This window comes from Semicossyphus pulcher, unplaced genomic scaffold (assembly GCF_022749685.1).
Source record: "Semicossyphus pulcher isolate SPU_LCO1_2020_fin unplaced genomic scaffold, fSemPul1.0.p SCAF_20, whole genome shotgun sequence".
NCBI classification, from domain to species: Eukaryota; Metazoa; Chordata; class Actinopteri; order Labriformes; family Labridae; genus Semicossyphus; species Semicossyphus pulcher.
In genome coordinates this window covers 11,166,427-11,179,499 of record NW_027211694.1, presented here as the reverse complement: position 1 = coordinate 11,179,499, position 13,073 = coordinate 11,166,427, and the positions used below count along the sequence as shown (strand labels likewise).

At 38.9% G+C, this 13,073-nt stretch overlaps 1 protein-coding gene across 1 annotated transcript in view; it reads right to left on the bottom strand.

Moving 5' to 3' along the window:
- The window catches only part of LOC138599825 (cadherin EGF LAG seven-pass G-type receptor 1-like), a 63,378-nt gene that overhangs the window by 28,402 nt on the left and 21,903 nt on the right, over positions 1 to 13,073 (bottom strand). The window contains exons 2-3 of the mRNA XM_069671581.1: positions 1,894 to 2,249; positions 1,506 to 1,794 (exon numbers count right to left, since the gene is read on the bottom strand). Coding sequence (XP_069527682.1) covers positions 1,506 to 1,794; positions 1,894 to 2,249 — 645 coding nt within the window. The remainder of the gene's footprint in view (positions 1 to 1,505; positions 1,795 to 1,893; positions 2,250 to 13,073) is intronic.

The window sequence follows — 13,073 nt, the reverse complement described above, 5'->3', positions numbered from 1 at the left end:
TTTTGTGTATCCTTAAAGTCGAGATGAAACGGCATTTCGAGAGTATCTAGCTTCTGTATCGTGACGTATTTCCAAGTGAAACAGGACGTGCAGGCGGGACACATCATTAGAGGGATTTGATTTGATCGTTGAGAAGTAGGCGTAGACAGACGTTCTCTACAGTGCAGTAGCTAGCTAACTGACTGAGTGTTCTTGGTGCTCTGCGGCTAAATGTTGCAGATGGATGTCATGACGTTATTGGTTGAAATCGGTTTGTACTAGCTTACGTAAACACACGTGATATTTTGTTTTACAGGAAGAAAAAATTATCGGATTTTGATATAAGAATTTAAATGGATTTTCTGTATTGTTTTTGGCCTATATTGTCAAATAGATGCACAATATTACCGGGGATGTGATCTAAAAGGATTAAAATGACTTTTTTCATTTCACCTCAACTTTAAGGTCTAACAAGGTGTTAAATGCATTTCAATCATCATAAAACATTTGTAGTGCCAATTTTCCATTGTTAACTATATAACATGAGTTAATTCCATAGTTTAACATAGATACTTAGAGGTAGTGCAACAAGATGAGCTGTCAGCCAACACATTCTGATGAGGTGTGAAGGAGTTTTCATTGCATGCAATCTATTTAAAATTACATATTTTTTGTAAAGACAAAAATATTGATTCCAGCAACATGAAGTTTTAGGATTCAATTGTGGCCGCACTTTTGCTCTCATATTGTTATGGTTTCTACTGATCCCCCAAATGTTTTTGCCAATGTCTTTTCTCTGTGACAATGATAAAGGAGGCACTGAGCCATAAGCATGGGTACTATTCCTTTCGATTAGCACAGAAACAATGTGGATTATACAGGGTCGCATTTTCAGTAAATATAATAGTAGAGGGTAAAAGCTGACCCTTTGTGCTATATTACCTTCACAAATACTCAAATTTCAAAATATTTAGATAAGGTTTTAAAGCAAAAACATTGTTTAAGCCAATGTGGTTTTGGTGAGTGGGTTAAGTGACATCTGATATACAGTATATCTGGTGTGACCACTAGTATATTCAGCATTCCACACATCTTTATACAGCAATAAATCTACTGTATGTGTGTGTGTGTGTGTGTGTGTGTGTGTGTGTGTGTGTGTGTGTATGCAGGTGGCTATACCTACAGTATGACAACGCATGTTTTCCCTTCCTGAACTAGGGTCGACCTCAAGCTACAACAATGGGTGGTGAGAGCTTTTACAACCTGTCGGTGCGGTTTAGCAGTTTTGTACAAGTCATTAAAGCTTTTGTCAGGTACAATATGAGCCCTTGGACAGACTTTTTGTTAGAGAACAATATCTTCTTAGTTGCTTTAACAACTTGAGTCTTGTTTCACATGTTGTTTATTTGTATTAAGTACAAATGCAAAAAAAGAGGTATGGTAAATACTTTTTTGTAAGAGAAATATGCATTTATATTGATTCAACAACGCAATTTTAATTAAATTTTTCCATGTAGAAAACTCACCCGTGAAGTCTTCCTGGCACTCACAGGTGTACCCTCCCTCTCTGCTGCGGCATCTCCCGTTGTTCTTGCAGGGTCCTGAGTAGCAAAGATCAATCTCAGTCTCGCAGTAGTCCCCTGTAAAACCGAGTGGACAGCGGCAGCGCAGCCCATTGATGGGGTGGATAGGCCGAAACATAACCGTGTCTGAGGCTATGAAGGGAGGGGAGCTGTCAAACTTCAGCACAGACACACACTTCATGTAGTTCTCACAGGGCTCCCGCAGGCAGATGTTGTCATCAAATGGCAATACCTGGAGAGAAGAATTAAAATTGTGAAAGAATTTCATTATTTTGCACTTGTGTTAATGTGTGTTACAGCCTTTGCATGTCTGTATACACATGTATGTTACCTCCTGAGAAGATATAAGCCTGAGCAAAGTCCTGTTGAGGTAGATCTGCTCCTGTAGCTCTTCTGAAGGGAAGAACGCCCCTTTACCCTGCACACCTTCAGGCTGCAAAGCCGAAAAGGTTACATTGAGAATGGAACCTTGCACATCGGTGTCATTTTGGATGTTGAACACGAATACTGCTTCTCGTGTGGTGGAGAGTACAGCCGCCACACCCTCGAGAAAGAGACTGAGCAGGGGAGACAGGAAGCGCTCCTGGGACATGTTCTCCAGGCGCACAGTGATGCTGTTGGTCAACATGTCATCAGTAATGATGGTGACACGCAGTGTGCAGAGAGCCACAACACGGTGGACGCCATCTGGAAGAAAAAGAAAGCCCATATTGGACTGTTAAACACTTTTACACACTGGTGGTTCCATAGGGCCATATAAGGTAACAAAAACAGGTTGAGAAAAAAAAAGACATTTCAATTTTTTTTTAAATGAAAATAAAAAATCATCATTAACACACAAACATATCAACCAAAGGTATTTCCATGGTTTACACAGAGGCACCGAAGTTGCAAAAAAAGTTCTAAAATATCTTTCAAAATAAAAGACATTCCCTCTTGTAAAAAGAAACGTATTATTGACCTGTATTACAATACAAAGGTAATTATTTATTTCCTGTAATACAGTGTATAAACGGTATTTCTCTCACCTATGTTCTGACAAACTGAGATGACCCCTGGATTGAACACCAAACTGCTCCCTCCTTATGTCTCTGAAATACTGCATCTGTCTAATCAACTCATGTAATCTGTCTTCTCTGTCATTCCCTCTAATTATCTATTAAATGTAGAAAATATTTTCTTTTAATGAAATATCTGCAATTGTCCTATTCATTCTTCAATGGATATTCCAAGTGTCTTAGCATGGCTAAAATATTGTTTCAGGAAAAAAACGCATCTATACTGCAATTTATATATAAAAAACAATATTTTAAAATTACTTTCAAAAATGAAATAACTACTGCATCTTAATGTAAGTAACGAGGTAATAACAAGTCAGATTTACCACTCATAGTTTGTGGTAATTTTTCAATCAATAAATGTGCAAAACCGGTCTTATGTTTTGATGCAGGTAGATTCTATTGGCTGTTGCAAGCTAGATAGTGTTAGCTCAAATTGTTAGTTGAAAGCTCTGGCTGTTGAAGATATTTTTTATTTACAGTTGACATCTATGAAAATGAAAACCCTCCAAAGGGGTTAAATATTACTTGTATGGCTTTGATAACATGCTTATTATGTGCTTTTTAATCATCCCTAAAATAATTAAGGCATTAAGTTACATTCCTTAGGCAAAATATATGCATCATTGCCAGTTGATGATCAAGGAAATGTTTTTTGTTAGAGGTAACATCTTAGATTGACGTTACTACACAGTACTGGCTATACGCTCACTATCTGGACCCAATTCTATTTCTTCTACCCTCTCTAGACTGCATCTTAACAGCTTGACTTGTTTACTTCACTTCACTAACACTTCTATTACAAGATTGAATTAAGTGTTTGCCTGTCAGAGTTGATTCAATGTGATTCAAGCCCCAGCTAGCAGTAATTGAATAAGTCTAGGATTTCTGTCCCCAGGGAGAGTTGAGTCTGGTCTGATACCTACTTCTGGCACAACTGTAAGCTCTGGTGCCTATAGAAGAAAACAGATGGCTATAGGCTGTAGAGGGCACGGACTGGGTGAAATACAGCTGACAACAGGTGGTGAGACCAGATGAAATTCGCAGGGGCATAATAGTGTTGAAGCAGGGCATGGAGATGGGTCGGATTGCACAGCTTTACTGCACCATACTGAGCACATAAGCGTGTAACATGTGTTCCAAAAGTGTGTGTGTATGTGTGTGTCTGTCTGTTTTGGGGGCGGCTGTCACTTTCAGATGTAGATGAGGTCACTTCTCAGGACCTTAAACTCTCCTCTCAACATAGAGTCAGTCCTAGCCGGGTGACTATTACTCCAACTCCAACTATTCCGGGTTTAATTATATTGTGAAGCAACATAAAGTCCAGCTAGTTAAGTGCAGCCAATCTACTCCTGATTTACTGATGTAAAGGACATAAATCATGATTCAGGGGTGGTAACAGAGTGTCAAACAGCACACATACAAATGCTTACACACATTAACAAGTCACTCTGCAGGACTGTGACATTAAGCAGCAGCTGCGGTGTGTAAGTCTGCTGTAATGATCTGGAATGGAGGTTCTCATTGAACACAGTGTAAACAGATATACTTTCTGTTGGCTACTGTGTGTTTGTTTCTCTGCAGCGCTCCACACCTGTCTCTCCCTGTGTCTCTGGGAAAACACTGTTGGTTCACTCAACCCCAGAGATCCATACACACATCCTGCATGGATGCCCAATGCAACAGAAAAAGCTACACCAGTTGTACACATCTAATGACTATAACTAAGTAGATCATAACACATCTGTCACAACTGGGCCTAACTAAACAAAACAGTCTAGTGTAGCACACACACTCAATCACCCTTTCAGTTAAATTATTCCTTATTATTTCACACACAAACATCCATACTGAAAGCAATGCTCACTGTATGGCTTCAACACGATGACTGAGATGTGACTTCATCAAGCTAAGCTTTTTTTTTTTGAATGAGTATAATATCGGTATAGTAAATTAACACTCGAAAACAGTCCGCTCTCTCTTAGCTTCTCAGATCTGAAAAGGCTTGTGAGGGAAATACTGCTGTGAAAAATCAAGGAGAGCAACCAGTGCTACAACCAAAAAACGAACTGTTACATAAAAGATCATGGGGTAATGTAGATGTGAAGCAGCATTTATGAGGCAGAAAAAAACAACCACAGAGGTAAGAAAATCGGATTGATATTATATTGCCCATGCAGTCACTTAGCATCAATTACAATTTCACTAGTAAAACATATCAAATTATTTCACACACTTTTACAAGGTAGTTGTTTTTGTCTACTGGAGGCATCACAACTCGCACCTTTTATAGAGCCCAACAGCTGCTACCATGGGATCACACAAACACACATGCAGAGGATGGGCTGAACCATGGAAAGGGTGTGTCACAGGAAGACGCCACGGGAAAAAAAACAACATTCTGTGTGTGTAAGTATGCCATCGCACACACACACACACACACACACACACACACACACACACACACACACACAGACACAAGCAACAAGTAACAGACATGCACAGACACCGGTTTAACAGGACTTATTAGTACAGAGAGTATTTAAGTAGTTGACCATCTAAGTTAATACAGAGGATGGATGGATGAACATGGATGAACTGCTTATTAAATGTACCCATTCCTTTATCTGTATCAGAGGGCATAACTCAGCATCGTTGATTTAACACATTTACAGGCATTTAACGCTCGCTGAACAGCCCTGATAAAGATCAGCAATGTGTTTATAGCATTATAATTTTTTTATTGCACTTTTACAGCCTTAAAGTCTGGTGTACTTAACACATTATTTACTGTCAGTTCATTCAGTTGTTTGATTTTAGTGAGTTTAATTATTTACAAAAACAAAATGAGAATATCAATAAGCCACACATTAAGAGTCATGCAATGTTGGTGGTGAAGGCTGGAGAGGTGATAAGAGCTGTTAATGACCTGTGAAACAGGCTGCACCACTTGTGTTTGTGTTTTGGGACAAATGACCACACACCCATGCAGACATACACAAAACTAATAAATCTGTATATCAACCATATGTTTACCCTTCAGACCTTGTAAAACACACACCCACACACACACACACAGGTCATTGTTGCTGGTTTGTGTTTCTCGTAATCAACCTAAATTGTTGAAACATGTTCTGCCCAGCTGTCATTTTGAGTGACAACTACACTCAGCTCCCAAGAAACCACACATAAATGGAAGTATTAAAACCAATAAAGACAACGAGATTTAGTAGTTATTACACTTCACAGTTTAAGTAAGATAATTATTTAATCATAATTTCTTCTAAAACAAGAACAATCATATTGGGTGTTTAAGGGAGAATCTTAAAACAAATCTTAAAACAAATAACATTATTGACAATACAACATATCAAAAAATGCAATGCTGCTTTGCAATGCAAGGCTTGCAGATTGACTACTACTTGGGTGGCAGCATCTCTGCCCAACTACTCCGTGAGAGGGACGGTCAGTAAAATACCAGAAAACAAACAACACATTTGTAGCCTTGAAAGGTTTCAGAGAGGTGACAAGCCCATCAAAGTGACACATTTCAACCCCCCAGAAACCCATTGGAAGGTAAAAAATTGAGGCTACACATTCTTCTCTGATATTAGCCTGCTGCTTTTATTCCATTCAGATTGATGTTTGAGCAGCCCATCATTAAATGTCAGTTTTTTATTTTTTATGCTGTTAAAGGGCTCAACAGAAAATAGTTTTTTGTTATTTTTTTTAAAACTACCAAATCTGGACCATCCCTTTCTTTATTAGCCCTTGCTAATGGGTTGATACATTTTCCTCCATTCTTTTTATTTATTTATTTTATTTTTTTACAAATCATTATTAAAGAGAACAGTAATTGAGAGCTGAAAACATTACAAGCTCAAGAGAGGCCCACCAGTATAAAGGAGGGATGCCTGAAAAGCCATTTTAAAATGTTCTCTGCCATTTTCGCCCCGCAACACTTTTTACTGCACACTTTGTCAGCTACATTTGAATTCCGGGGAAGAAGCAAAAACCTTTTTATTGATTGATTGATTGATTTAACTTTGCTAGAGAAAACTGGTGTTGGTCAGTTGATAGATTTATGAGGTAACAGAATGATGGTGTTCCATTGTTCTCTGTTAAAACATAACCACCTGTATTCACATATAAGAGCAGTAATATATTTAAGATTCTCAAAAAAAACCCATCAGTTCATGTCATTACTAAATACACTATATTACTAGGTATCAGCAAAAATAAAATGTGTTAATGACATTTATCTAGTTTTCCAACAGAGAAAGCATATTTCAATAGAGAGGAATTGGAAAAGAAACCATATATCATATAGTATTTGGATCCTAGATATATTTTATTCAAGTTAATTTTACATTGTGGTTAAATATTGAAAAATACTATAATTTCTCATTTGACAGCATACAATTCTCTTCCTTTCCCTTTCATTTCTCTCTCTTTATGTTAAGAAAGGTCTCAAACATTGAATCAATACAACACCTGTAACGTGAGTGACTTCCAGCCAAACACTTTGAGGACTCTCAATGTCAACTACATCTTATTGGACACATCCTGGCCAATCAGGAAAGACAGATTACTTCAAACTTGGCTTTGGAGGTGAGCAAACACACACTCTCTTTGAACTGTACAACCTGGCAACATTCCTCCTTCTCTTGTTACCTTTCTCTGTTTCCAATATCCGTTAAAAAATCCAAGTGCTGGAACAATAACTCTCAACCTTTTGAGTGCTGAGTTCAGTAAAAATCTTTCTTTCTCATCTTTTTGCCTTTTCTGCCTATATACTCCATTTAAACATTCAAGTATTTCCCCCATGAGTTACTCCTACTGTTCAGTTCAGAGTCCAACAAGATGTCAAGTCTCATCTTCCTTTGTCTTTTTTTCATTCAAGGTGACTAGCACCTACAGCAGATCGCATATCAGCAGGCTGCAGTTAACTCTGACTGACAAAAGTCAGCCCTACAGAAATAAAAGATGAACAGAAAAAAGAGACTAATGAAAGTGGAAAAGGGAGGAACAATTGTTCCAAAAGGTCCCTGAGGTTATATGAACAATAGCAGTTTCACGCCAATGCTATAGCTTATTGGTTACCACTTAGTCCAGAGGAAAACTGCCACGGCAATGTGAAAATAAGTATTGTATGTTGTAGGGTACATAGTATAAAAGTGTAAAAAGCCAATCATAAAGTCAGTTTTAAAAATTAGCTTGTTTAGCCATGACGCTTTGGTGATTTAATGTAAATAAAGGCTAACCAAGGGTAGATAATTAACCACAGGAATGCCAGAGGCAGCTTCTCAGATAACAACTGGAGAAAAAGAGAAATTTATGGGCAAATCAATTCTGGAGAAATAACAAAGCCCGAACTTTAGTTTGTTGTACAAGTACAATCACAACGAAGAACACTTTAGTATCACCTTCAGCACAGCTTTGCACAAGAATTGACAGAGTGACAATTGTACTGAACAACCCCTGTCAGCTTACACTCAACACTGGGGGGCTTCTGTCTGCTGGTACTCATCTGCTGATGCATGTGTTTGGTGTGTGTGTGTGTGTGTGTGTGTGTGTGTGTGTGTGTGTGTGTGTGTGTGTGTGTGTGTGTGTGTGTGTGTGTGTGTGCTGGATCATATCTGGAAGCACTCAGCAAAAGGCTCTCATCTCCTTCCACGAGTTGTTGGCCATATTTTTTCTCAGGTATGAAAGTATTGAGGACAGGGGGGCTAAGCTTTGAACTCTCAATGACATATGGGGATAAACTTGATGGACATGCAGACTGTTTGGAAGTTAGACAGGGCTGAAAAACCTCAGAAAGGGGAGGGAAATGTTGCTGCATATGATATTTTATATGCAGTGTGTGTAAGATGGTTGAATGACAACAGTATTAGGAACTGGAGGGAGACAGGTTAAGGTTAAGCAGTGTGTGTGTGTGTGTGTGTGTGTGTGTGTGTGTGTGTGTGTGTGTGTGTGTGTGTGTGTGTGTGTGTGTGTGTGTGTGACATCAAGTCTACACACAGAAATACACAGCTGTTGCAGTCTTATGTCCCTCCCAACACCTCAAGATCTTCAGGGGTGCTAAACAAACCACGGAACTCCCCTCCTGTTTCCCCTTTACTCCTCTTCTTCTTTTTTGTAATTGTCATCCTATTCTCACTGTGGTTACCATACTAGCAGGATTGGTTCTTCCCTTTTCTCTCTTACAGCCTTCATAGACGAAAAGGTGACAGCAGACAAACAAAAGACTCCTTTCACTCAAGGAGTGACTGGTATGAACAGATTAGGAAATGTGGGTGAGGTGTGGGTGTTTGGTGGGTAGGTGGTCCATCAGGAGGATAATATCCCAGAGAACAGGTGGGATTACATGCAGAAACGCTGACTGAACCAGGACAAGTGGTTGGACAAATGAAATAGCCTTGAAAACAGGTGGGAGGTGCTGAATCCTTTGGGTCACAAAAAGTTCAAAACCACGATTTAAGTAAATATGTTTTTCATTAACATAACAATACCCAATAATAAAACCATCCTTTCTCCCTCTATTGTGTTAGAGCATCTCACATTATAAAAACAGCAATCCCTTTTTTGCATTTGACCAATTAATATCGATTTTGTGACAGTGGACAGTGTGGGCAGTGTCATAATTGAATAAACTCGATCGCATATTGCCAATTAAAGAAAAGTCTAACCTCAAGCCCATTGTAAGACCTGACTCCACCTTGGATACTGCTCTTAGCTCCCTTATTTATTTCAATAGCACATGTGCAGTGTCTTAGTGTAAATGCCAAAGGGATGGGCTAGAGCAAAAGAATGCAGGATCATCTGTAAAAAAAAAACTTAAACCTCCAGCTCAACTTGGGTTAGAAACCATACACATTCTGAGTCAAACCTTTGGCTTGGCACACATGGGAGTTCAGAAGCCTGCACCACTGTATCAACTGGTCCTCCGCCTTAACCTTTAAGCAGATTGGATTTTCACATGTCCTCCACAAGTGCCCTTAGTGGCTGTACTTAAGCAGAGCACTCAGGGGCATCGAGTGCCAGGCCAAGAACCAACCCGGCTAGAATATCTATGTCCCATTTAGGATCCCTGGGAGAAATGGTTGAAATGAATAGAAGCACTGTTCCTGTCCAGACAATGCTAAACAAGCCCAGATGAAGAGGCCAGACAATGCAAAAAGAGCCCAAATGAGCACCTGGCTTGTTTTAGCGCTGTAGGGTTGACTGGTGTTAGTATACTTGTTAGCTCTTAGTGTGCTAGACTATTGCCAAAGAACATTAATAATCAGAGAGATCCCTCACTAGAGATACTAGAGAGAGATCAGAGAAGTGAAGATGTGGACGTGAAATTGAAAGCAGAGAAGGCATCGGGCTTGTTGTTGTGACAAGGTTTGTGGTGATAAAATCAGCAGCTAGTAGTGAACATCACATTCTGTTGTTAACAAGTTTGAGAAAACGCCCTTAGGACAGAGAAACGCAGAAATGGTCAGATGGGAAGTGAAAGAGAGGGGGAAACATTGTGGGAAACTGGATTAAGCCATCCAACCTGTGTAAATCAATGAAAATAAATTCTCTGTCTACCAAATTAGGCAAGTGTCATGCGATGCATACTTTGCCTGGCTGACTGAAACTCAATTACAGCATTTCAAACATAACACCAGTTGTGTTGCACAGCATCAGGCCTAGAGAAACTATCAAGTGCCATTAGCTCTCTAAATGAGCAGACAGTCAAAGGCCCTATCAACTCTCTATTATTGCTGCACTGCGTTCATTATTTATTCTAAAACACTGTTAAATCCATTTAGCTATTCAACTCAAAGCACTCAGTCTTTTAGCAGTGCAAGCCCACTTTCTTCCTCCCAATGACTCTATCCTGAGTCGACTAATCAAGTTAATTCCCTCCGCTTCTCATAATATAGGTTCAGAAGTTACAGCTTGTGCGGCATCTGGCTTTTTACCTGATGATACAAGAAAGAAAGAAATGATCCAGGAAGTGATTGTCTGTCTGGGTGTGACAACTGAGAGAATTGTAGACATGGTTAAATATAATTTAACCATCACACTTAACTAATCATTCAGCATCCTTCAATCATGTAGTGGTAAGATCTCAATTCTGTTTCCTCAAAGGACATTCAATCAAGTCTCATAAATTGAGAATAAGTAAGATAAATTGAAAAAAAGAAAACAGATTGAACATGCATGAAATGCAAGATGAAAGAATTGTTTACCAGACACTTAGAAAGCCCATGAAGTGACTAAGGAACACATGACACAGTAGGTGGGAAAATGAAAGCAGTGCTTAGATAAAACAGCAGAGTACAATTGAGGCACAGACATGTGCAAACATGTACATTTTATCACCTTGTATCCATCAGCCCCTGACATCATGTTAAAACTAGCATTGTCTTCATTACACCCTGTCAAAGCTGGGAAATAAAAGGAAGACAACTATGGGGTTTTTTACATCACTTGTTTGGTTTGATTCAGCGAGCTGTGGTGTTTGTCCACTTTTGTAGATACCTATACATATATTGATACAAACTGAACCAAAACAGCCTGACAAGGAGGTACACTTTCAAGAAAAGTTCATTTGTGTTGTGAAAACAAAGCAAACCAAAGGATTTTACTGAAGTTGAAATGTAATCAAAACATCAATTCAGAAGTTAACTAAATTCTTCTTGAAACTTCATGAAAGTGATAAGCCGTCTTTTGTTCCTTATAATTAAAATGTACACCAACACCTACATAGACCGTAATAGCTTTTGTGGAATAGTTGGTGTCTTCAAATGTATCAACATAGTAAGTGAGAGCAATTTAAGTGCCGGTTCGACTGATTAGTATTAGTACTGTTAGATCTTTCCTTATGAATGTCCTTATTCAAGAGATCACAGAAAGGTGATGAGTCAACCAGGCTATTCTCTGTTTAGTTGAAGGGAATTACTGATCCATAACCAGGAATGTGCACACACACACAAAGACACACACATGCTAATGGTAGTGGAGCTTAGTCAGTCATTGCTCATGCTCTCATACACTTCATGTACAATATCCTCAGAAAGAAACACATGTTCAGATTTCCAGCAACCCTAACAGAATAAACACATGCGATACGTAGAAATACACAAAAAAAAATTATTAAACTTCAACCCCATAAACATGCACGTATTCACACACTGCTCCTACTCTCATAAACTCTTTAGTATTGATCCCATTTGAAAGGCTAACAGCCAACAAATAGTTTGTTTGGTGGGGGGACACACTGATCAAAAGCCTCTAACAGGTCGGCCTGCACTGCTCTCTTCAGAGCTACTCAGCCATGAATGGCCTAATAGGACCCAAGTATCCATTACACGGACACTAGAACCTCTCCCTGCCTGTGTTGCTAGCAGCTCTCTTCCCTCAATCATCCACGTCCTTGTTTGCACACAATTCTTCAATCAATTCTATTGCAGAAACTTTATTGGTGTAACGAAAAGAATGAAATACCTTAAATCCAGACACTATGTACAAAAGCAACAATTCCACTTGAAAAGAATAAATACAAAAAAATATATATGGCATTCAATTAAAGAAATATGTTGAACATAAAATTCTTTGTCAGAAAGATCCAGACATTCCCTTTCTTTTTTTCTCCTTTTCTTTCTCCTTCTCATACTAACTCTCTACTTTCCTCCCTCTCCTTCTCTCTGAGGAGGTGTCGGGTTACAGTTATTGTTGGTGCTGGTTACTGATAAATAGGGTGCCTGGTTACCAGCCAACGCACGATTGGCTCTTTTGAACAAAGATGGTAAAAAAAAAAAAGGGGGTAAAGGGGAGGCGCAGTGGAGTGGTTGGGGGTTGGTCGCCCAGGGAAACTATGAGACTTGTGTAAATTTAAAATGGGAGTTTGGCAAATCCTCAAGACATTTGTGTATGTGTTCAAGTACGTGGATGATTGTGTGCATGTTGTTTTCATTGTCGCTGAAGGACAAAGCTTGAGAGACACTGACCTTTCTGGCAACCCTTAATACCCAACCGAAACCTGCTGAATGCCTAATGAATACCCCCATCCTGCTTCAACCCCTGCTGGCATTAATGGGATAGTCTGCCAAACTTATAGAGACATAGACTGCCTATAAAAAGGAACAGTGAGGTTAGCAGTGACCTAATACTGAACAGTGTTACACTATATAGTCTTACTTTAATGGAAAAAAGTGTTAAAATGTTTAATTTGATTGTATACTACGGCAGTAAAGCTATATTATACGCAAGTTCCAACATCAATAACACAAGACATCCAACAACATCCAAAATGCAAAACATATATTGCAAACATGCAATGCAAATATAATGATATTATGGTAATGGCCAAAATGGTATACTCTGATTTTGTCTCTCTCTGTCTTTTTCTTCACCCTTCTATCTGGCAACCCAAAGAAAAGAAGTACCTTTAATAAGCACTAGGTATTGATAT